This window comes from Callithrix jacchus, chromosome 17, assembly GCF_049354715.1.
Source record: "Callithrix jacchus isolate 240 chromosome 17, calJac240_pri, whole genome shotgun sequence".
Taxonomy (NCBI): Eukaryota; Metazoa; Chordata; class Mammalia; order Primates; family Cebidae; genus Callithrix; species Callithrix jacchus.
Genome location: NC_133518.1, coordinates 16,608,975 through 16,630,510, shown reverse-complemented (window position 1 = coordinate 16,630,510; position 21,536 = coordinate 16,608,975). Strand labels below are relative to the sequence as shown.

Here is a 21,536-nt window from a genome sequence, read left to right as displayed (position 1 = left end):
CTATTGTTGTCAGTCGTTATGGCTGCGGTTGCCGCTGAAAAGCATCGTTTTCTTTCTTCCGGTAACAGTGTGTACTGAATGCCTCGCGCCTGTCCGTACGGCACCCTTCAGTCGGTCACGGTCCTGGGTCGTCGGGGGACTGTACCGGGCGCCCTGGGGAGTGCTCGCAGCAGGGAAGAAGGAGCGAGCCGGGAGGAGCGGAGGAACGGAGCGGAAGGAGGACCCGGAGACTGAGATGAGAGAGGGCAACGGGAAACCAGCCGCAGCAAAGCAGAACTCGCTCCAAACGCAAGCCCGCCTTGAGCTCTCCATTTCTTTGGACCTGGGTGGAATTGTTTTACTTTCCGTCGGGGGACTGCGCTCGAGGCTGGGCGGGGCGACCCAATGGCCCCCCAAAGGTTATTCTGCTCCCCTCCCGGCCCCGCCCCGCGATTGGCCGGCCCGACCCGGGACTGCCGCCGATTGGTGCTCTCAGGCCGGGGCCGCTGGGCTTAAAGAGGGGGCGGGGGCGCGCTGCTCAGCAGCGCTGCCGTCCCCGCCGTGCGCCCTTCGCCGCGGAACTCGCAGTCTCCCGCGCCCGCCGCAGCCTCCAGTGTCCCGCCTCGGGCCGTCGCCCGCCAGCGGCTCGCGAGCGCGGGAAACGTACCTGGGCAGGCTCCGTCCAGCCCGGGCCCAGGCACAGCCGTGAGCGGCGAGGCGCGGCGACATCCTGGCGCGAACCATGGTGGCCACGTGCCTGCAGGTGGTGGGCTTCGTCACGAGCTTCGTGGGCTGGATCGGCGTCATCGTGACCACCTCCACCAATGACTGGGTGGTGACCTGCGGCTACACCATCCCCACCTGCCGCAAGCTGGATGAGCTGGGCTCCAAGGGGCTGTGGGCCGACTGCGTCATGGCCACCGGGCTGTACCACTGCAAGCCCCTGGTGGACATCCTCATCCTGCCGGGTAAGGACCCGACCTTGGCGGCGGCCCCAAACCCTTATGCCCTGGGTAGAGAGCGGGGTATTAGACGGCGGTCACAGGGACATTTGGGGCGCTTGAAGACCTGTGGGTACGCTTTTGACATCCCTAGTCCCACCTTGTTGTAGAAGAATTAGGCAGCCCCGAACTTCTCTAGGCCTCAGTATTCTTATCTGGAATTTGGGATAATAGTGGCAATTCGGCCGGTGGTAACGCTGGCCCTCTCCCCTTGAGAGTTAACAAACTGGGACACATAACAGAACTGAGTCCGCGTTGATTTTTACCGCGGCCGCAGCCCGCATCCCTCCACCGTCCTCTTCCCGGAGGAGGGCTTCCCGCTCCCGCCCGGCCTCCCCCAGGGCGCAGCGCCTTCGCGTTAGATTCCGCCCACAGAGGTGAGAAGGAGCGTGTAACACAAGCTGGCCGGAGAATCCAATCTCAGGCCGTTTTCCGGTCCTCGTGGGATTAGCGAGGCGCGCCGGCCTGGCGAGGGCCCTCCTAGCTCTGTCCGCCCAGCAGCTAGGCGATTCACGTCCCAGGAGGTCTCCGGGCTGCCTGGTTTGGCAAATGCCAGGTTGGTTCCCGCACGTGCCCAGGGCCATCTTCTCTGCCCCGGAAACTCCCGCCCCTGCCGTGGGCGCGTCCGACCGCGGGGCTGCGGTGACCTGGCTCCCGCTCCGCGCAGCTTGGGTTGGGTAGGGGCGACCGGGCGCTTCTGGGGGGCAGACTCCTCTGCGGAGACAAGGAGTGCGCCCCGAGGGTAGCTCGCCGCCACTCCTCCTGCTGTGTCTCAGAGTGGGAAGGAGGTAAAAATTGACAGCCCAGCCCGGGCCAGGGGCCCCATCTTCACATGTGTCCTTTGGAAACGTTCTGGACGACAGTCTCAATTTAGATTTAAACTATGAGCCATTTGGGCAAGGGTAAGGTAGCTGGCACCCCCTTGGTTTTCTGCTGGAATCTCTGCCCTGCTTCGAAGGCATGTCCTTGCCCCGGCCCCTACAAGGTGGCCTTCTGTCCCCCAACCTTCGTGGATTGTGCTCACTTAAGGGATTTTCCCGGTTTCCTTAAGATGCAGAGAAACCTGTTCCTGAAGCCGCCATTCAGTAAGACTCTGCTGGCCCCTTAAGCCTCCTCCAAGCACCCCCTATTTCCAGTCTTCGTGGTTGGAATCGGAATCCTTCCTTCCTTCTTGTGCCGCGTACTTGGCTCTTATCCCCACAAAGGCACATTTTATCTTGTTTTTTTTTGTTGATTGTTCGTGAGTGAAGTTCTCCCACTACGTTTTAAATTCCTTGAAGATAGAGATGGCGTCCTGTTATTGTCTTTACTTCCTCTTCTGGACCTGGCATGGGCTCTGGCACAGGGTAGCTGCGGGCAGGGCTTGCTTGGCTTGCCTTACGCTATGCTTTCCATCATTTTGAACTTTCAGAGGGCCAGAGGTCAGCGAACCCAGATCTGGACTCAGCTGTGGCTAATGCTGGTGTTGTCAGACCTGGCCAGACTCCGGGTTCCAGGACTCACAATCGGGGTGACCCGGTACAAATTTCGAGCCTCAGTGAACCACGGTTGTCTTCTTTGAAAAGCTAAAGTCAGATAAACCACCCATCTTTCACGATTATTTGAGGAATGAATGAAATAAGAAATGTAATCTCCTTTGAGATAGTAGATACTTCATAAATGGTAGTTATGCTATTTTATTAAAAGCTGGGCATGGTATTTGCAGGGATCTTTGAAGCATAAAATTACCTTTGCTTCCTTCTTCTGAAATTAACTTTACTGAGCATTCAGTGCCAAGTGGTTTGTTTTCAGAGAACAAAGGCCCTCCAGAGGGGAGTGCATATTGGTGGGGGTTGTCCTTTCTGCTGTTCCCCTCCCTCACACTTTGGGTGGAGGCAGGAACAGTCCTCAGTCCCCATCTTTTGGTGTCCGGACATGGCCTTGGCACTGTAGCATGTGGACAGCTAGTTCCATGAATTTCAGAACCTGTGTTGTCAGTTGACTGCCTCCTTTGTGTGGGTGTTGGGGCATAGTGCTGGCTCAGGGGATGGGCCTCAGATTTCCTGGAGCTCCTTTCTGGAGATCTTCAAGTCGGTAGATACTTGACTGATTATCTTTAATTCTGAAGGAGCTGAGATGGGCAGTGCTAGGAGCGCCCTTGAGAAGTCTGAATTCTGGCAAAACGTACCTTGCTAAGAGACAGCGTTGAAGTTAGGCCTTTGTGCACATGAGGGTCCTGGTGGGCGAGGCAGAAGTCGGACTAGTTTCTGGGTGAGGCTACGAACTCTGTCTCACCCAGGCCGCTAGTTCTAATTCCTTCTAAGCAAAAAAGGGAGAGTAATAAATGCTCCCCCACCCCTCCTCTTTTTTTTTTTTAAGAGGAGGGAGAGTGTTTTAATGAGAAACATTATATTTAAAAGGGAAACAAATTTGTCTGTGAAATTCTCCCAGTATCATGTCAGATTTAGTCTAAATAAATGTGACACATATTGTAATCTGTTTCTTAATAAAGTTTTTACTTGGCATTTTACTTGACAGGATAAAGTTCATGTAGCTTTGCTCTACTCTTCTATTTTTCAGTTCTCTTATTCCTTGATTCACAATTGTTTCCATGATCTGTGGTGGGCACTGTGTTAACTCCGTGAATACCAAGGCAGGTGTCTGCCCTCCAGGAACCCTGAGGGCTGGAGAGATGCCTTTTAAGCAATTATGGACAGTTGAGGAAGATGCCCAGGGCACTGTGGGTGAGGCAGGAGATGGAGCCCAAGCATTTAGGGGCAGGGAGGACAGCAGCTTCTGGGGAGATAGCAAAGAGAAGCCTGAGTCTCAGTTTAGTCTGGGTTCGGGCCATAGCCAATGTGAATGAAAGCACCTGGTTAGGAGAAAATCACCTAAGGAACGTGGAGATGAAAGCACTGCACCGTGACAGACAAAGAACATCAATAATCGCAAGTAACCTTTTTTGAGGATTTGGTGTAGGCACTGTTTTTAGCACTGCTAACCTAATCTGCAGTAGAATTTTATCAGAGAGATGTAGGTACTATTATATTATTATTGATACTTCATTATTTATTGCTTGATTGATTTATTTTGAGAAAGAGTCTCACTCTGTCACCCAGGCTGGAGTATAGTGGCTCGATCTTGGCTCACTGCAACCTCTGCCTCCTGAGTTCAAGCGATTCTCCTGCCTCAGCCTCCCCAAGTAGCTGGTACTATAGGTGCACACCACCATGCCAGGCTAATTTTTGTATTTTTAGTAGAGATGGGGTTTTGCCATGTTGGTCAGGCTGCTCTTGAACTCCTGACCTCAGATTATCTGCCCGCCTCAGCCTCCCAAAGTACTGGGATTACAAGTGTTAGCCACTGTGCCTGGCCTATTGTTACCTTATAGATGCAGAAAGTAGGACATCATGGTTAGGTAACTGGCCCAAGGTCACACAGGCAGAGCTGTCAATAGCAGACTGGAACCAACAGATGCCCTCACAAAATGATTCTTGGGAGATTTGAGTTTTCATCTGAACTTTCACAGGGTGGTGTGAAATGGACTCTTGGCCCCTCCATCCTGGAAGCTTGGCCAAGTGGCCTAAACTAGGGGTCCCCATTTCGTCTCTCCAGCCCCCTTTTTTCTTGCTGAGTTATTTTAAAGGCTGAAAAGTGCCTAGTGACCTTGGTCAACATTGAGCACCTTCTAAGTCCTGGAATGGGCCAAGAGGGAGGAAGGGAGATGGTGCTGAAATCCTGTAAGGCAGGGCCCAGGAAGCAAGAGAACCGTGGTCTAACCCCTCTTGTCTGCTCTCTCGTTCCCAGGCTACGTGCAGGCCTGCCGCGCACTGATGATCGCTGCCTCGGTCCTGGGTCTGCCAGCCATTTTGCTGCTGCTGACTGTTCTTCCCTGTATCCGGATGGGCCATGAGCCCGGTGTGGCCAAGTACAGGCGGGCCCAGCTGGCTGGCGTCTTGCTCATTCTCCTGGGTAAGACAGCTTTCTTAGTGGTACCCCACCGAGGAGGGAGACTGATCAATGTCAGATCTTGTGGTTGCTGCCTTCTCAAGTTCAAGGGAAATGTGAAAGGAAGCCAGTTGGGGGTGGAGCTTCACTGTCTGTATCTTTTTGTGTTCATGCGCAGTTTGCGCAGAGGGCTAAGTAGTGTCTCTGGGAGCCACTGAACATGAAGATAAATTTAAAAAGAGAAAGAGGATCTTGAAGGTATGAAAAAGCGAAGGGAAAGACCTGGAAGATGGAAGCCTTCTCATTCTTCACAGTGGAATCCCTTTTAGAATGCCTACGCCCAGGTCCCACAGCAGATCAGTTGAATCAGAATTTTCTGGGGGTCCGCTCAGGCAAAGATACTTTTTGAAAGCTTCCCAGGTGATGCTTATATGCAGGCAAGACTGATAACCTAGTTAACAGATAAAGAAGGAGGCAGAGGTGGGCAGATCACTTGAGGTTGGGAGTTTGAGACCAGCCTGGCCAACACGGTGAAACTCCTTCCTACTAAAAATAGAAAAATTAACCAGGTATGGTGGTGCATGCCTATAATCCCAGCTACTCGGTGGGGAGGGGGGTCACTGAGGCAGGAGAATCGTTTGAACCTGGGAGGCGGAGGCTGTGGTGAGCTGCAATGGCGCCACTGCACTTCAGCCTGGTAGACAGAGCAAAACTCCATCTTGGAAAAAAAAAAGAAAGAAAGAATAGTGAAGAGGATGGCAAGAAAAAAGTCGGGGGTTGAGGGTGGTTAGACAAAAAGGTGATGGCTCCATCCTTTACTCAGCAAGCCTTCCTGAGCATGTGGGCCAGGCACCAGGATAGGTGCTGGGGACACTGAGGAACAAAGGCTGTCTTTGCTTTGAGTGCACTTGGACACCTCAATAGAGTGTGGTATGCGCTCATGTAGGATAGGCTGTGCATATACATGGGAAGGCAGCGAACCCGGACTGGATGAGTTTCCAGAGCAGAAGAACTCAGCAATGTGCCTTAAGACTTGAAGAGGAGGTGGACAGGTCATGAATTGAGGGGAGGGACAGTCCAGATACAGGAAGTGGCATGTGCTCTTTTGGTTTTGCTGATTATACCTGCACATAGAGGGCTTCATTTAACAACTATGGAGAGTCCTTCTAGCTCTCTTCTCTTCAGTGATTTCATTTCTCTCCATTTTTTTCTCAGATGCTAGTTTCATTAGCACGTTCTAAATCCTAGTAGACAATATGAATTTTAAGAATAACAACTCTTGTTGCAAAGTGTACATATCAGTGAGGAGAAATTAGTCTGGATATGGATTAGCTATAAATCACATTCTTCTAACGCAAGAAATCCATACCCCCAGATTGGCATATCAGATCATGTATTTGAGGGGTAAGGGTAAGGGGTTGGGGATCTGTGTGGGTTGATACCATTTAGTGATGGGTGCCTCCCATCTGGAGATTTCACAGTCACAGTGACACCAGGAAAGTGAGGGGACGTGAGAGGTGGGGCACCATTTTCCAGGATTGCAAAGGGATAGAGGTTTGCAGGGGCTTGTGAAGCCAGAAGTTGTGTGTGTGTGTATGTGTGTGTGTGTACATATGTGTGTTAACAGGAGTGAAAAGACCACTGTAATTTCCAGAGAAAAATCTAGATATGGAAATTTTGGTTCCAGTCACAAAGAATTTGTGTGCCAGTGCCACATGGAACACACAATCAGCATCCGCTTCTTTATCTAACTCACAGGGGCCCCTCTTGTAGTGCTTTATGGAGGTCAGATCTGTGTCCGATTCCCTTTCCAAGAGGAAAGCCAAAGCTCCCAAGTAAGCTGGGTTTGCGGAATCCAGGGGAAACCCTTCTCCTCCTAGACACACGCGGTTTGTTACTTTGCTCGCTTCCTCACGGAAGCCCCGGAAGGCTCTCGGGCTCTAAGGATGGCAGAGCCAAAAGGTGGATCTGTTGTGTGGGGTGCTCATCTTTAGATATTCTGGCCTTCCATAGGAGTGTCACAGGTATCCACAAATGAGAACACATGAAAACAAACTCTGGATAACAGAGAGATAAAAGCAAAGTATACATAGTTAAAAAAAAATCCTAAAAACAACAGAATCGTTCAGTTGAATGATCAGGGATATTAAAGAAAAAAGCAACCTGTGGTTTGACACTTCCCAGCTAAATTTGTTTTTTATCTTGTAACAGTGAGTTGACGTAGACAGGCAGAAGCACAGAGGAAGAAAGTGAGGTGGGGCTGGGGGGCGGGCGGGTCCCTCAGTCCCTGTTCGCCTGTCTGGAGTGAAACTGGATATTGAGCGATCTGACCCTACCCAAGGAGGCTGCCCGTTTCTGGACACTCACCATTTGGATGGGACCAGGAGCCCCCTCATTGCCCTTTTATGGCCTTGCGTTTCCGATATTGTCTGCTTTGCTCCCGTTGGGATTTGTTTCTCAGTGGGCCATCACTGCCTTTGGGTTGGACGTTGTTTTGACTGGACCGAGCCAGCTCTGGAAATGTAAAGCTCATTGTCTCAAGTGCGGCACCTGCTGATCTCCTCTAAGTCTTCTCACCACGGAGCCCCAAGTGCCTTGTTTCCCCTGTTGGCAATGGTGGGAGGAGCACGGGAGAGTGAAGGCTCCCTTTGTGTTACTCTGGATTGCTTTCTGTCACTCCCCCAAAGAAGCCAGCGCTAGGTGCTAGGCGGGTGCAGGATCCTCAGGGTCACTGAATGGGGCTGAGCAAACACCTCATTCGACCAAAGAAGATGAGGCACCCCTGGGGTTCGGAGACCTGGGAACTGGACACAGTGTCCCCAGCTAGTCCTGGTGTGGGAACTGTGAACACTGCTAATTAAAATCAGTTCTTCCTGACCCTGAAAATCTGTAATTATTTTTGTGAAAGCTTAAAAAAATTATGTCCATTTTATAACTTTATCTTCTCAGCAGTTACATTTAGTGGTGTGAGGATTTGGTTTCTGCTGTGGAGGAAGAATTAGGAGCCCGTTGCTTTTAAAGCCAGATGCGGAGCACGGGAGCAGCAGGCTCTCAGATCTGTGGTGGATTTGAGGCTAATCTGTTTGTGGCTCTTCAAGAGTCCCTGCCAAGGCAGGAGGTGCCTGTGCCCTGAATTGTTTGGTCTTATCAGTTGGAGTCAGATCCAACTGTGCTGAATCTGCAATCCACTACTTTCCAGCCATGTGAATTAGGGCAGCTCCTTAATGTCTCTGCTCCCGTCCATAAAATGGGAACAATAACACCTACGTCTCAGGTTGGTAAGAACAGTGAAGTTATGTGTGAAAATTATTTTAGTATCTGGCACATAGTAAGTGCTCAGTAAATGGTTGCTATTATTATTGCTATTGTTTGTTAGCAGAAATAGGAAATTAACCCAGAGAGCAGCTGGGTATTCTTCCAATCATGTCTAATTTCCTCCTCCTTCTTTTTTTTTTGAGACGGAGGTTCACTCTGTTGCCCAGGCTGGAGTGCGGTGGTGCAATCTTGGCTCACTGCAACTTCTGCCACCCAGGTTCAAGCGATTTTCCTGCCTCAGCCTCCCAACTAGCTGTGATTACAGGCATGTGCCACCACACCTGGCTCATTTTTGTATTTTTTGTAGAGATGGGGTTTCCCCATGTTCACCAGGCTGGTGTCGAACTGCTGACCTCAGGTGATCTGCCTGCCTCAGCCTCCCAAAGTGCTGGGATTACAGGCGTGAGCCACCATGTCTGGCTGGATCATGTCTGCTTTCTGTAGGGTCACCTTCACACATTAACTGGTGAGCAAAGACAAAAACCTTTTTCCGGAAATACCACCTCGTATCCTGACCTAATGGACAATTTTTTTTGTTTACTTTGTAGAAACCAGTGTGTAGGAATCAAAGTTTTTTTTGCTTATTCCACTGTCAAAAGCCGCATTATGCTACCCTACTGAAAACCTCAAATCTTAGTTCTGAGTTAGTCTAATTCTCACCTTGATATACATTAAAAAGTACTGTGTTTGAGTGTTTTTTTCAGAGGATGAAGTAGGGAATGGAAGGAAAGGAAGTGTATTTCCTAAGTGGAAACCTTATGTCTTCTCTTCTTCCTTTTTAAAAATGTGGCCCCAGGAACTATATTTATAGGGGAAAAAGTGTTAAATCTTGAGCTTTCAGGTTAATAGTGAAATTGCAGTAAAACAAAGGGTGGGGCCAAATGTGGGAGCCATTCAGCTTGTTATGCACATGTTATATCTACCAGATATCCTGCAGAGAAAAGGAACCCTTGGGTATTTGAAATAAAAAGTGATGCCCTCCATCTCAGAACTTTAATAGAACATTTAGAGAAATCGTCCTCCAAACGTATTAGCTTTATATAAACAAGTCCCTAATCTACGTAAATCTTCACGTGGAATGATGTGGCATTTTAGTATGATTGTGGCTTCAAATGACCTCATCAGTAAAATCGGAGGCACTAACTGCTTTCCGAGTTCTCTTGCTTTTGCATTCTGTGATTTTTAAAAACTGATGAACAAATAAACATAAAACCTGGCTTTAAAAAAGGGTTTAGGGAAAGAAAAGATAATGCAGGATGGGACAGAAATAAAGAGAAAACGTTGAAATCAGGCCAGGAAAATACCATACTGAAATATTCCATTGATTTGATGGTTGAAGCTATGTTTTTTAAGTCAACATTTTAGAGAATGACAACTAAGAAAAAGAAAAACTTAAAATTGGCCAAGTTTCAAATGTTAAAAAAACCAGCAAATTAATATAATTCCAACCAATAACTCCTTAGAAATCTCATTGCTTGTTGTCCTAACTGGCTCATTTGTGAAAGCTGAAGTTAATTGCTACTTAGGTCACATGTTATAACGGTATTGATTGCAGAAGATAGTGTTCAATGCATTATGAAATGTTAAACGAAGGAGATCGTTAAGCATTTTTTTTTTTTTTTTTTTTGAGACAAGAGTTTCGCTCGTTACCCAGGCTGGAGTGCAATGGCACGATCTCGGCTCACTGCAACCTCCGCCTCCTGGGTTCAGGCAATTCTCCTGCCTCAGCCTCCCGAGTAGCTGGGATTACAGGCACGCGCCCCCATGACCAGCTAATTTTTTGTATTTTTAGTAGAGATGGGGTTTCACCATGTTGACCAGGATGGTCTCGATCTCTTGACCTCGTGATCCACCCACCTTGGCCTCCCAAAGTGCTGGGATTACAGGTGTGAGCCACCGCGCCCGGCCTCGTTAAGCATGTTTTCATTGTGGAAAGTTTCAAACCTGTGTAGAAGAAGTGGAATAGTAAAGCAGACTCCTGTGAACCCAACCTCAGCAGTGATCAACTCATGACTGTAATATATGCTTCATCTTTCCACTTCTCCTTTTCATCCAGCCTTCAGAGTTTTTTAAAGGAAATCTTAGATAATATATCAAGGAAGTTTTTTTTCACTATTACTAATATAAGAAGTCAGAATAATTTAAATGATTTTAATGACAATTTTGCTTTGTGCTAGAAATGATGCTTTTAAAATTCTTCCAGGGCTAGGCACAGTGGCTCATGCCTGTAATCTCAGCACTTTGGGAGGCTAAGGCAGGCGGTTCACTTGAGGCCAGGAGTTCAAGACCAGCCTGGCTAACATGATAACCGCCCCCATGTCTACCAAAAATATAAAAATTAGCTAGGCACGGTGGGTGCCTGTAATCCCAGCTGTTCGGGAGGCTGAGGCATGAGAATTGCTTGAACCCACGTGGGAGTTTGCAGCGAGCTGAGATTGTGCCACTACACTCCAGCTGGGTGACAGAGTGAGACTGTCTCAAAAAAAAAAAAAAGAAGTCGTTTCAGTGGAAAGTGACAAAGCTTGAAAAAGGAGGTTCACTGGGGCCAGGCACCGTGGCTCACGCCTGTAATCCCAGCACTGTGGCAGGCTGACTCAAGCACATTGCTGGAGCCCAGGAGCTCGAGACCAGCCTGGCCAACATGGCGAAACCCCATCTCTACTAAAAATACAAAAGTTAGGTCAGCCTGGTGGTGTGCATCTGTGATCCCAGCTGCTTGGGAGGCTGAGTATCGATGCCCAAGGAAAACGAGACTGCAGTGACTCGAGATTCACCTCTGCTCTCCAGCCTGGGCGACAGAGACCATACCTAAAAAAAAGAAAAAGGGAGGTTTGTTGGAAAGAGGAAGAAATGTCAGTGTCTGCTGCTGTCCTTCTCTGCCTCTTTATCTGTCTCTCTTTCTCTCAGTTGTTATGTCCAAAGTCAAACACACCTGTATCGATTTTATTTAACTCCGTGTATTACCATGCGTCATCTCATCTCTAAAGGGATTAAAAGCCACACTTACATTTCATTGCTTTAAAATGGACTTCCCAAATATTTTCTGTTTGGTGATGTCACCAACATCGTTAGTTTCTAACAAGGCATATCTTATCAGTTAAAGAATGTGTTGTATTGCGTTATTTGAAACTTGTTCTGAAAAGAGGCAAACAATTTTATTCTTTGAAGAGCAAGGAATTCTACTTCTGAGAGGCCACGTTTAGATAGATCTGTCTTTATATAGTGAAGCTTTCTTCTCCCTTCCCTTTCTCTTTCCTTCTCTTCCCCCTCCTCCTCCTTCTCGTTTTTAGCTAAGAATATGTCTCATTTTACTTTCTGCTCTCCAGCAACAAATGGCACCATCCACCTTGTGTAGTTAACTGTTGCATCTTCTGAAGGTAAAAGAGGAGACTGCAAAGTCTGAGTGCTAAAATTACCGTCTTGTTTTTAGAGACTTAATTTAAAAATAAATTCTGATGATGTAAAAAGAAAAAGAACAAAAATTCCCTTTGTATTTCTTCAATTTTCTTGATCTTATAAGTAACTGACTTTTTAGAAAAACATTTTCTTGCTTTTCCAAAATAACAGAGAGAACCATTTCCACTCATCTTTTTGGGTTAGCAAATAAATACAAAACGATCAGGCCTTTTATGTCTTTCAGAAAGACAATATTTTTTTGGCCAGTTCTATTACTATTTCACATTTTTTTAAGTTAAGTAATGGTTTGACTTGCATTTTTAACTTTACTGGTGAAAATGTATCCGTTTCGCCCGTGAAACCATTGCTGAAATTGAGTAAATTCTCCTTTTTTAGTTTTTAAACGATTTCCATTTTGAGTTCAATTGAAGGTCACTGCAGTGAGCCTCTCATTTCCTTTCATGTTGTGTGGTAGTCTGTCATTTTTTAGTGGTTTTGATGCGGTTCATCTTTGAAAGCCACAGGAATTCCACCCAGGGTTCATTTGTCTCCTAGGAAGTAAAGAGCCTGCTGGCACTCATTTACCTTGTTTTGTATGAATTATAAAAGAAGGAAATCTTTAATGAGGTCAATGATGAGCTTGCGACTTTAAGTGTGTTAAAGTCACAATAAGGTTTTATGACTTTGGACGTCAGTTTTGGTGTGTATGAAGCAAAAGATATAATTGAAATGAGACTACTTCCCATCCATCCATCCATCCATCCATCCATCCATCCATCCATCCATCCATCCACACTCCCCTGATCACTCATCCATCCCTATGGAGGTTTATTGCATGACACGTTTAGACCTTTTTCTGATGTTTCCCTTTCTTTCTTTCTTTTCTTTCCCTTTCTTTCTTTCTTTCCTTCCTTCCTTCTTTCTTTTCTTCCTTCCTTCCTTCCTTTTCTTTCTTTTTTTTTTTGAGATGGAGTCTCGCTCTGTTGTCCAGGCTGGAGTGCAATGGTGCAGTCTTGGCTCACTGCAACCTCTGCCTGCTGGGTTCAAGCAATTCTCCAGCCTCAGCCTCCCGTGTAGCTGGGACTACAGGCATGCACCACCATGCCCAGCTAATTTTTTGTAATTTTAGTAGAGACAGGGTTTCATCATGTTGGCCAGGCTGGTCTCGAATTCCCGACCTAATGATCCACCTGCGTTGGCCTCCCAAAGTTCTAAGATTATAGGCATGAGCCATCATGCCAGCTTGATTTTTCCCTTTTTCTAATGAATTATATTGGAGTAAAATCTAGCAAAATCCCTAAAATACTCAAAAGCAAGACTGATGGTTACTTTTGGGATATTGAGCCTGATTATTTCCCTGTGTGAAGATACTCTTGTTTTATTATTTGCTTAAGGAACAATCAAATGAATTTGGAGGCAGTTTCTTGTCTTATTCTATTCTATAAAATCTGAACTAAATCTGAAAGTTAGGTTTCCACTGGATGTGGGGAATGCTTTCCTGCATGTGTGTGCACATGTGCTATATGCGTAAATACAAAGTATGGTTGAAAAATTTAAATCTTGATTTGAACACTGAGTTGTTTTGAAACCAGTTAATTGTAGGAAAGATTGGTTAGATTGAACCATATCAGTTGTTTTGGAATTAAATATTTTTCCCTGCAGAATTCAGCTTTTCACTCCCTTCTTTTTCCTCTAAACAAGCCTGGGTGTTGGGAAACCCTTGCTGGCTTGCTGTTTTTGCCCGCAGCAGAACGAATGCCCACCTGAGGTTTAGAGCTGTGTAAGTAGGTTGTATATCGCTATGGAAAATCTACACAGCTCTCTCTGGCTGAAACACTCTAGAAGAGGATTTCAGTCCCCTGTCCTGACAGAGCAAAAGGTTTTTCTCAGTGTCTTGCTGAAAGTAGAGATTCTGATAATAGCTAAGCAATTCTCCGAAAGTGTCTGATTTGGAATCCGTGCCAGAAGTAGAGAAAGAAAAAGACTTTCCCCTGCATCCGAGGTTTTCAAAGTCCTGGGCTAGAAAGGGAGGTTTCAGGTACACACTGCTTTTCTTGAACGTTCTAGTCACAGAAGGAAAATACATCTTCTCCTGGTATCTCTATGAAAATATTATAGAAGCTGTAATGACTGTGCTTACTTTTTAAGAAAAAGGAAGTATTAGCATATGGATAGATTTTAGGTTTTTTTTTTTTTTTTGAGACAGAGTCTTGCTCTGTCACCCAGGCTGGAGTGCAGTGGCATGATCTTGGCTCACTGAAGCCTCTGCCTTCTGGGTTTAGGGAGTGCTCCCTGCCTCAACTTCCTGAGTAGCTGGGATTACAGTCGCCCACCATCCGTGCCTGGCTAATTTTTGTAATTTTTAGTAGAGACCGCGTTTTGCCGTGTTATTCAGGCTGGTCTTGAACTCCTGACCTCAGGTGATCCTCCCACTGTGGCCTCCCAAACTGCTGGGATTACAGGTGTGGGCCACCGTGTGTGGCCAATTTTAGCTTCTTAATTTATAAATCATTAATGGAGTGAATTTGGGCTGTTAGAAAGCCAATCTGGGCAATTTATAGCTTTTCAAATTAACTCTCTTCCTTCTCATTTCCTCCTGAGAGCTATTCTTTTTAAGGATAGAAATAATATCTTTTTATGTATATCTATACCCAGCTTGTGGGGGTGGGCTTAACCTATTGTCAATAAAAATCTATGTTACAAGCAACACAAATGCAATGAGATTGTTTCAAAGGTCTTTCAAAATGGGTAAGACCAATCTTTTTTTCCGTTTAGAACTCATATACAAGGCTGTTAGACTTGATTGCTTATGTTAAATTATATTTCTTCTCTGTGGGCATAGAGAGTAAGTTAGAAAACCACTCACCATGAGTAGAAATTAGAAAAAAGCTTGCTGAGTTGAAAGTGATGATAGGCCGGGCGCGGTGGCTCACGCCTGTAATCCCAGCACTTTGGGAGGCTGAGGCGGGCGGATCACGAGGTCAAGAGATCGGGACCATCCTGGCCAACACGGTGAAACCCTGTCTCTACTAAAAATACAAAAAAATTAGCTGGGTGTGGTGGCGCGTGCCTGTAGTCCCAGCTACTTGGGAGGCTGAGGCAGGAAAATTGCTTGAACCCAGGAGGTGGAGGTTGCAGTGAGCCGAGATTGCGTCACTGCACTCCAACCTGGTCACAGAGCAAGACTCCGTCTCAAAAAAAAAAAAAAGTGGTGATAAAGAGTACCCTGGGTGGCAAACATCAGACTGGCAGTGCAGTATTCTGTCTTGAATTTGTTGATGGCTTTTATGGTTAATAATTGGAAACCTAATTGTTATTATTATTATTATTTTGATATCTGCCAACTTTAATGTGCCATCTCAACTTACAGAGGTTTGGAGTTACTTTGTCTAAAGTAGTCACTAGCTACATGTGGCCATTAAAATTAAGGAAAATTCAAAACTCAGTTCTTCATCTCACTAGCCTCTTGACAAATGGTCAGTGGTCTCATATAACTTGTGGCTACTTTATTTGACAGTGGTGGTCCAGAAGTTTGAAAAAAATTAAAAAAAAAAGTCTTTATAGGCTGTTGCCTACCCATGTTTTGTTACTTTGCTTATAAAGAGGTGAAAAACTAAATGATATATAAGCTATTTACTCCATAATATCAAAACCAAAATGAAGATTAGATTAATTGGTGCAAGACCATAAGTAAAGTTCTACCATTTTGAGCCTTGAATGGGCGAGTTCTTTTACTCCAAGGACTGTTCATTTGTGTGTTGGGATTTTGTGATTGTGAACAGCATAATACACACTTGAAGCCTTAACTGGAACTGCGTTTCCTTCTAGCAACATTCCCCACACCAAGAGAAATTTCATACTTTCTCCAGATCTTTGTAATGTGAATTGACCAAACAGAAAATAGAGTGGAAAATTGAGGTGGCTGCCATCTTGTTTCTCATTTTTGAATAGCTCAGATCATTCAGTCATTCAACTGGTCTACATTGAACACATATTCTTTGCCTGGTACCAAGGTAGGCATAAATAAAGCATGGCCCCTACCTTCAAGGAACCGAGCTTAGAATGATAAATAGACATGTAAAGCAATACTTATAATGCAATTAGGTAAGTATATTAATAGAATTATAACTATGGATATAAAATATGGATATACAAGTAAATACAGATAAATTGTTTTGGACTTAAATGGTTTATTTCTAGGTTTTTACATTGGAATTATTTTGTTTCTTCTATTTGCTGAAAAAAATAAGAACTCAGCAGTCAGATTCTTCTACAGAACCTGCTATCCTTTGGTTCCGTGTTGAGGAAGCAGAGCTGTGAGTAGGGAGCTTTTCGGAGCTGGTTGGAAGCCGCAAGTGTGTGTATGTGGAGTGAGTGGGCCTGCCCACGTGCTTGGTGTGTGATGGGTGTCCCCAGTCACGGCCTCTCCATGTCTCTCCAGCTCTCTGCGCCATTGTTGCCACCATCTGGTTCCCTGTGTGTGCCCACCGTGAGACCACCATCGTGAGCTTTGGCTACTCCCTGTATGCAGGCTGGATCGGTGCTGTGCTGTGCCTCGTGGGCGGCTGTGTCATTGTCTGCTGCGCTGGAGATGCCCAGTCCTTTGGTGAAAACCCTTTCTACTACTCTTCGGGCTCCAGCTCCCCGACTCATGCCAAGAGTGCCCATGTATAAAAGGGCTGCTTGGCTGCCCACAGAGGTGCTGTGATGCTGGGCTCAGGGCCCTAGGTTTGCTCGTCGCAGTCGGGGGAAGCCCACTCCTCTGCCAGGCTCTAAAGCCAAAGGTCTAGAAAAGCATTCTGTCTGGCATTTTGTAGTCTTCACTTCTCCCCTTTTCCCCATCTTTTGGTTGCCTTAAAAGAAATCTCTAGCTCAGATAATGCCCATACATTTTTCTCATGGTGTTGCCCACTGTTAGCTCTTTTCTTGGCCATTCATTTGCTGTTTATTAAAAAATATATTATATATATTTTGTTTCTTTAAATTTCAAATGTCTTGCAAACATCACTGAGTTAGGTGGGGTGGGGAAGAGAAACACAGGACACTTTTCTTTTTTAAACAGGGTCTCACTCTGTTGCTTAGGCTGAAGTGCAGTGGTGTGATCATGGCTCACTGTAGCCTCAACCTCCTGGGCTCAAGTGATCCTCGTGCCTCAGCCTCCTAAGTAGCTGGGACTGCAGGCATCCGCCGCCGCATTCAGTTAATTTTTAAGTGCTTTTATAGAGAGGAGGGCTCCCTATGTTGCCCAGGTTGGTCTTGAACTCCTGGATTCAAGGTGTCCTTTGCCTCGGCCTCCCAAAGTATTGGGATTGTAGAAGTGAGCCACCGCACCCGGCCAAGACACTTTTCAAACTGATACAGATGACAATGGGAGCCTCATAAAGATGCCTTTTGTTTTCTCTGTACTCTCCAGTTCTAAGTTCATTTACTTGTCAGAGACAGAAAAAGATAGCACTGGGGACATGGGATGGGGGAGGGAGGGGAATAGTGGAACTTCCTTTCCACAGGAGAGTTTCCCTTTTGTAAGTTGAGGGCCAGGGATAGGGTATTTTTTAGTTTGTGATTTTACATTTATCTGTACATACTTTTTCAAGATTGATCATTTTTATAACCATGGTTTTCCTGAAATCCTCGATTCATCAATATGAAGGAAATGAACCACGTAGACTTTTTGCAATAAATAACAGTACAAGTGAGTATAACTTTAACTGATGTTCCACACCACATTTTTGATTTCAGGTTTGTTTGATGCGGTTTTTAATCATACGTCTTCATGTGCTTCTAACTAACACTTTTTTAAAGCTTTCCCCCACTTTTCTCTCTATTTGCATCGTTAGCCATGTTGTTTAACATAAATTGTACTGCTGGATTTACGGGTGTAAACATTGATGGTATATCAGCATCCAAGACCCCAGACTCTCCAAATACTGATGGTGCATTTTATTCTTTAAGTGAAATCTGTGCAATAAAATAACAGACTGTCTGCAAAACTGGGCTTCAATCTTCTGTTGTATCCAGAGGTATCATTATTGATTTAAAAAAATCTCATTAATCTCTACTGGTAATTTATAGGGAACTTGATCAGTGATCCAAGAACAGGTGATTCTGCATTGCCTTGGATAATTAAAAAGTTATATTTGATTCACTGTGTCGTGGTGGTAGTTTGTGGTCATGAAAACATAACCTTGATGCTCTCTAGGCTTCTTTTTTTTTTTTTTTTTGAGACGGAGTTTCGCTCTTGTTACCCAGGCTGGAGTGCAATGGCGCGATCTCGGCTCACCGCAACCTCCGCCTCCTGGGTTCACGCAATTCTCCTGCCTCAGCATCCTGAGTAGCTGGGATTACAGGCACGCGCCACCATGCCCAGCTAATTTTTTGTATTTTTAGTAGAGACGGGGTTTCACCATGCTGACCAGTATGGTCTCGATCTCTTGACCTCGTGATCCACCCACCTCGGCCTCCCAAAGTGCTGGGATTACAGGCGTCAGCCACCGGGCCCGGCCCTCTCTAGGCTTCTTAAGCGGGATGACTTTATGGCATCTTTCATTCAGCGATCAATGGGCAGCAATCAGAAACAAAGTTCTCAGTATTATGTAGTTTATGTCCCTCATCTACTTTGAACACTTAGCAAAGGAATTGATTGGCTAGGTGTAAAAGGAGAATTAAAGAAACCTATTTTATTGGATCTTTAAGTAATAATACTTAAATACATTTCATTCAAACGTGTAGATGCTTGGACATTTTGGACAGACACACTGAGTTGATTTTTATTCGTTTTCTATTCCAGAAACTCTGTCAAGTTTTGGGCTGGTCTGAGAAAACACGTTACAATCTGTTTTGTCAGATTTCTTCCAAGTAAAATTCTAATTGCATTAGCTGATACTGTAATAATTGGCAAATGTTTCCTCTTTGGAAATACCAATTTGGGCTATCATTTTGCAGACATGTGTGTAGTTTTCATTATAACCTGGTGGAAACTATTTCTAAATTACTTATAAAAGACAATTTTTTTTTTGTTTGCTATTTTGAGATGGAGTCTTGCTCTGTCATCCAGGCTAGAGAGCAGTGGTGCGATCTTGGCTGACTGCAACCTCTACCCCTTGGGTTCAAGCAATTCTTGTGCCTCAGCCTCCCAAGTAGCTGGGACTACAGGTGCATGCCACCAGACCTGGCTAATTTTGGTATTTTTAGTAGAGACAGGGTTTTGCCATGTTGGTGTTGGCTGGGCTGGTGTGGAACTCCTGGCCTCAGTGATCCTCCTGCATCAGCTTCCCAAAGTGCTGGGATTACAGGTGTGAGCCACAGCGCCAGACCACAGAAGACAATTTTTATGTTAATAAAATACTTGCTTAGCTATAACGCAGTTTTTGTAAGGATCAAAGTCATGTGACTACATTGGAGGACCCTCCCTATCTCATAAAAACTTGTCAGGGTATTCTTGCAGCACACATCCATTTATACCAGCCATGTTTCAAGTGTTCAGTAGCCACATGTGGTTGGAGGCTTTTGGATTGGACAGCTTTTGAACTGGACTGTTCAGTTCTGTTCCACTGAGACAGAACCTGTGGAACAACAGGTTCTGTTTCGGTAACCCTCAAGAGGAATTCAGTCTTGATGATCTTATCTGCTCTCATTAGAGTCCCCTGAGAACTTGGTGATTACAATTTATTGAAGAATTACAAGAAATCTTCACCTAGGTGAAGACAGTGACCCCCAATCATATGTAAAATGGCAGGCTTAGAGTACTCTGCCTAAGTAACAGGGCAAAGGGAATTCATGCTATTGAGACCTGTTTGTGTTAGGAACTTCATACATTAAATCCTCCCCACTATCCCCATTTTATAAATGAGAAAAATAGTATGTAGAGAGCTTAGGTTGTCAAGATCATACAGCCACTATATAAATGAAAAGGGATTTAAGTCTTTGTAACTCTAAAGCCTGAATTCTCCAATTTAGTAATCACAGCTAGGGCCGAGCACAGTGGCTCACATCTGTAATCCTAGCACTTTGGGAGGCTGAAGTGGGCAGATTGCCTGAGCTCAGGAGTTTGAGACCAACCTGGGCAAGAAACCCTGTCTCTACTAAAATTCAAAAGAAATTAACCAGGCATGGTGGCGTGTGCCTGTAGTCCCAGTTACTTGGGAGGCCGAGGCAGGAGAATTGCTTGAACCCGGGAGGCAGAGATTGCAATGAGTTGAGATTGCGCCACTGCACTCCAGCCTGGGCAACAGAGTGAGACTTCGTCTCTACAGAAAGAAAAAAAAATAAACAAACCACAGCTATGAAATCAAGTAAACTAGAGCTCCACTCCCTTCATTAGGGTGGGGAGCCAAGAATCTGCATTGTTGTGAACCCTCAGAGATTCTTAGAAGGTGCTCCCCACACAACATTTTGAGAAACAGCAAATGAAAGAACTTCTTTCTCACGCCTTTCTGTAAGTGCAGCTCATGTCCTCCCGGCCTTCTCTCTGATGGTCATTGGAGATGAGATTATTTCTAGAACCACACCATGCTTCATCTTCTCTCTTTATCTTGTTCTCAAGAGACCACATGCATGAAATTTTTGGTTTGAAAATGAACCAGTCCGGTTCATGCTTTTCAAGAATTTGATAGAAACGAAATTAGAGAGAAAGAATGTTTCAGGGGTATCTCTGAATCTAGGGATGTTAGTTACAACGACAGTAATAAAAAAGAGAAGATTGTGTGCTTAAATAATACAAGATACATATTTGTGCTGAATTGGTGGTTTGGGGTAACAATAGAACAAGGTTTGGTTGTATCTTGCCCTGTTTTTTTTTTTTTTTAATTAAAAAGAAATCTGCGTGTCAGTGTTTCTCTATACAATGTACACAATGTGAACTGCAGCATCTTAAATGTTTGGCAGGACATTCATGCTCATGACATCACATGCTGAGAGGACAGGGAGGCCACTGTGGGGCTGGCCTCGAAGAGAGGCAGCATCAGTGCTACCATTGAGATGTCCCCACAAAAGAGTGTGTGACAGCCAGATGTGCGTCTTAATGGAGACTGAACCAGGATTGTGGGAAGGACGTTGGCACACGCTGCTTATGGCTTGAATAGCAGCTCTTGAGGAATCTATATTTCTCTACCTCATGCAGAATCTTAGAGATCTGGCTTTGTAGTCCCATGGCTGGGGGAGGGAGTGGAGATGGAGGGACTTGTCACTGCTCCATGCCCCATTATTGCAATGGAAAATGTGGAAATGTGAAGCCATTTCTAGAGGATCGTGGAAGGTATGAATTGCTTCCATATACAAAAATACAAACAGAAAAGATCACCTTCCAAATACAAAAGATCACCTGATCGTCGCAGTGGGGGGCTTTCTTGAATTAAAATGGTTGTATCTCTATTTCTCTTACGTTGAATTCTATAGCTATGCTTTTCAAACTGCAGTGTTGGTACAGATCACTTGGGGATCTTGTTTAAATGCACATTCTGATTCAGCAAGTGTGTGATAGGGCCTTGGCATCTCTGACCAGCTGTCAAGGGATGCTGATGCTGCTGATGCTGATGGTCCCAGACTCACACCCTGAGTAAACAGACTCTGGACTCTACCTCCTGCTGAAGCACAGGCCGGCTTTGTGCCTAGACATCGTGAGTGGTGCCTCTTTCGGTGGAAGACACTGGGGGTGGTTCTTCACCCTTCAAAATAATTCTGGAGCCTCACTGGTCAGTCATTCTGGTGTAGAATCATTCTTTTGGCTTCAAGGTTTTGTTCCTTATTTAAACATGAATACCCAGTGGTATGCTTGAGCTAAGTACTGGCTCACGAAAGCTGATTGTTACATTTTCAGGAATTTTGTGAGCTGGTTGATGTCAAGTTGGGAGCTCGATAGCAGCCATGGTGGGATAGTCATTCCACAGAAATCACCAAACACCGCAGACCTTCTCCCCCACC

General features: G+C 45.4%; 1 protein-coding gene across 1 annotated transcript; it reads left to right on the top strand.

Annotated features, from left to right (window-relative positions):
- Window positions 1–519: 519 nt before the first annotated feature.
- Window positions 520–17,608, top strand: CLDN11 (claudin 11). The gene is made up of 3 exons (XM_002759389.7): window positions 520–947; window positions 4,767–4,931; window positions 16,060–17,608. The coding sequence occupies exons 1-3, from the start codon at window positions 722–724 to the stop codon at window positions 16,290–16,292; spliced, it is 624 nt and encodes a 207-aa protein (XP_002759435.1). The 5' UTR covers window positions 520–721; the 3' UTR covers window positions 16,293–17,608.
- Window positions 17,609–21,536: the final 3,928 nt, after the last annotated feature.

What these genes read in the sequence shown, in the direction of transcription:
- CLDN11 (XM_002759389.7), top strand. Translation starts at nt 722, where the DNA reads ATGGTGGCCACGTGCCTGCAGGTGGTGGGCTTCGTCACGAGCTTCGTG. An exon ending in GGACATCCTCATCCTGCCGG is followed by an intron (nt 948 to 4,766) that starts GTAAGGACCCGA and finishes TCTCGTTCCCAG; the next exon opens with GCTACGTGCAGGCCTGCCGC. An exon ending in CGTCTTGCTCATTCTCCTGG is followed by an intron (nt 4,932 to 16,059) that starts GTAAGACAGCTT and finishes ATGTCTCTCCAG; the next exon opens with CTCTCTGCGCCATTGTTGCC.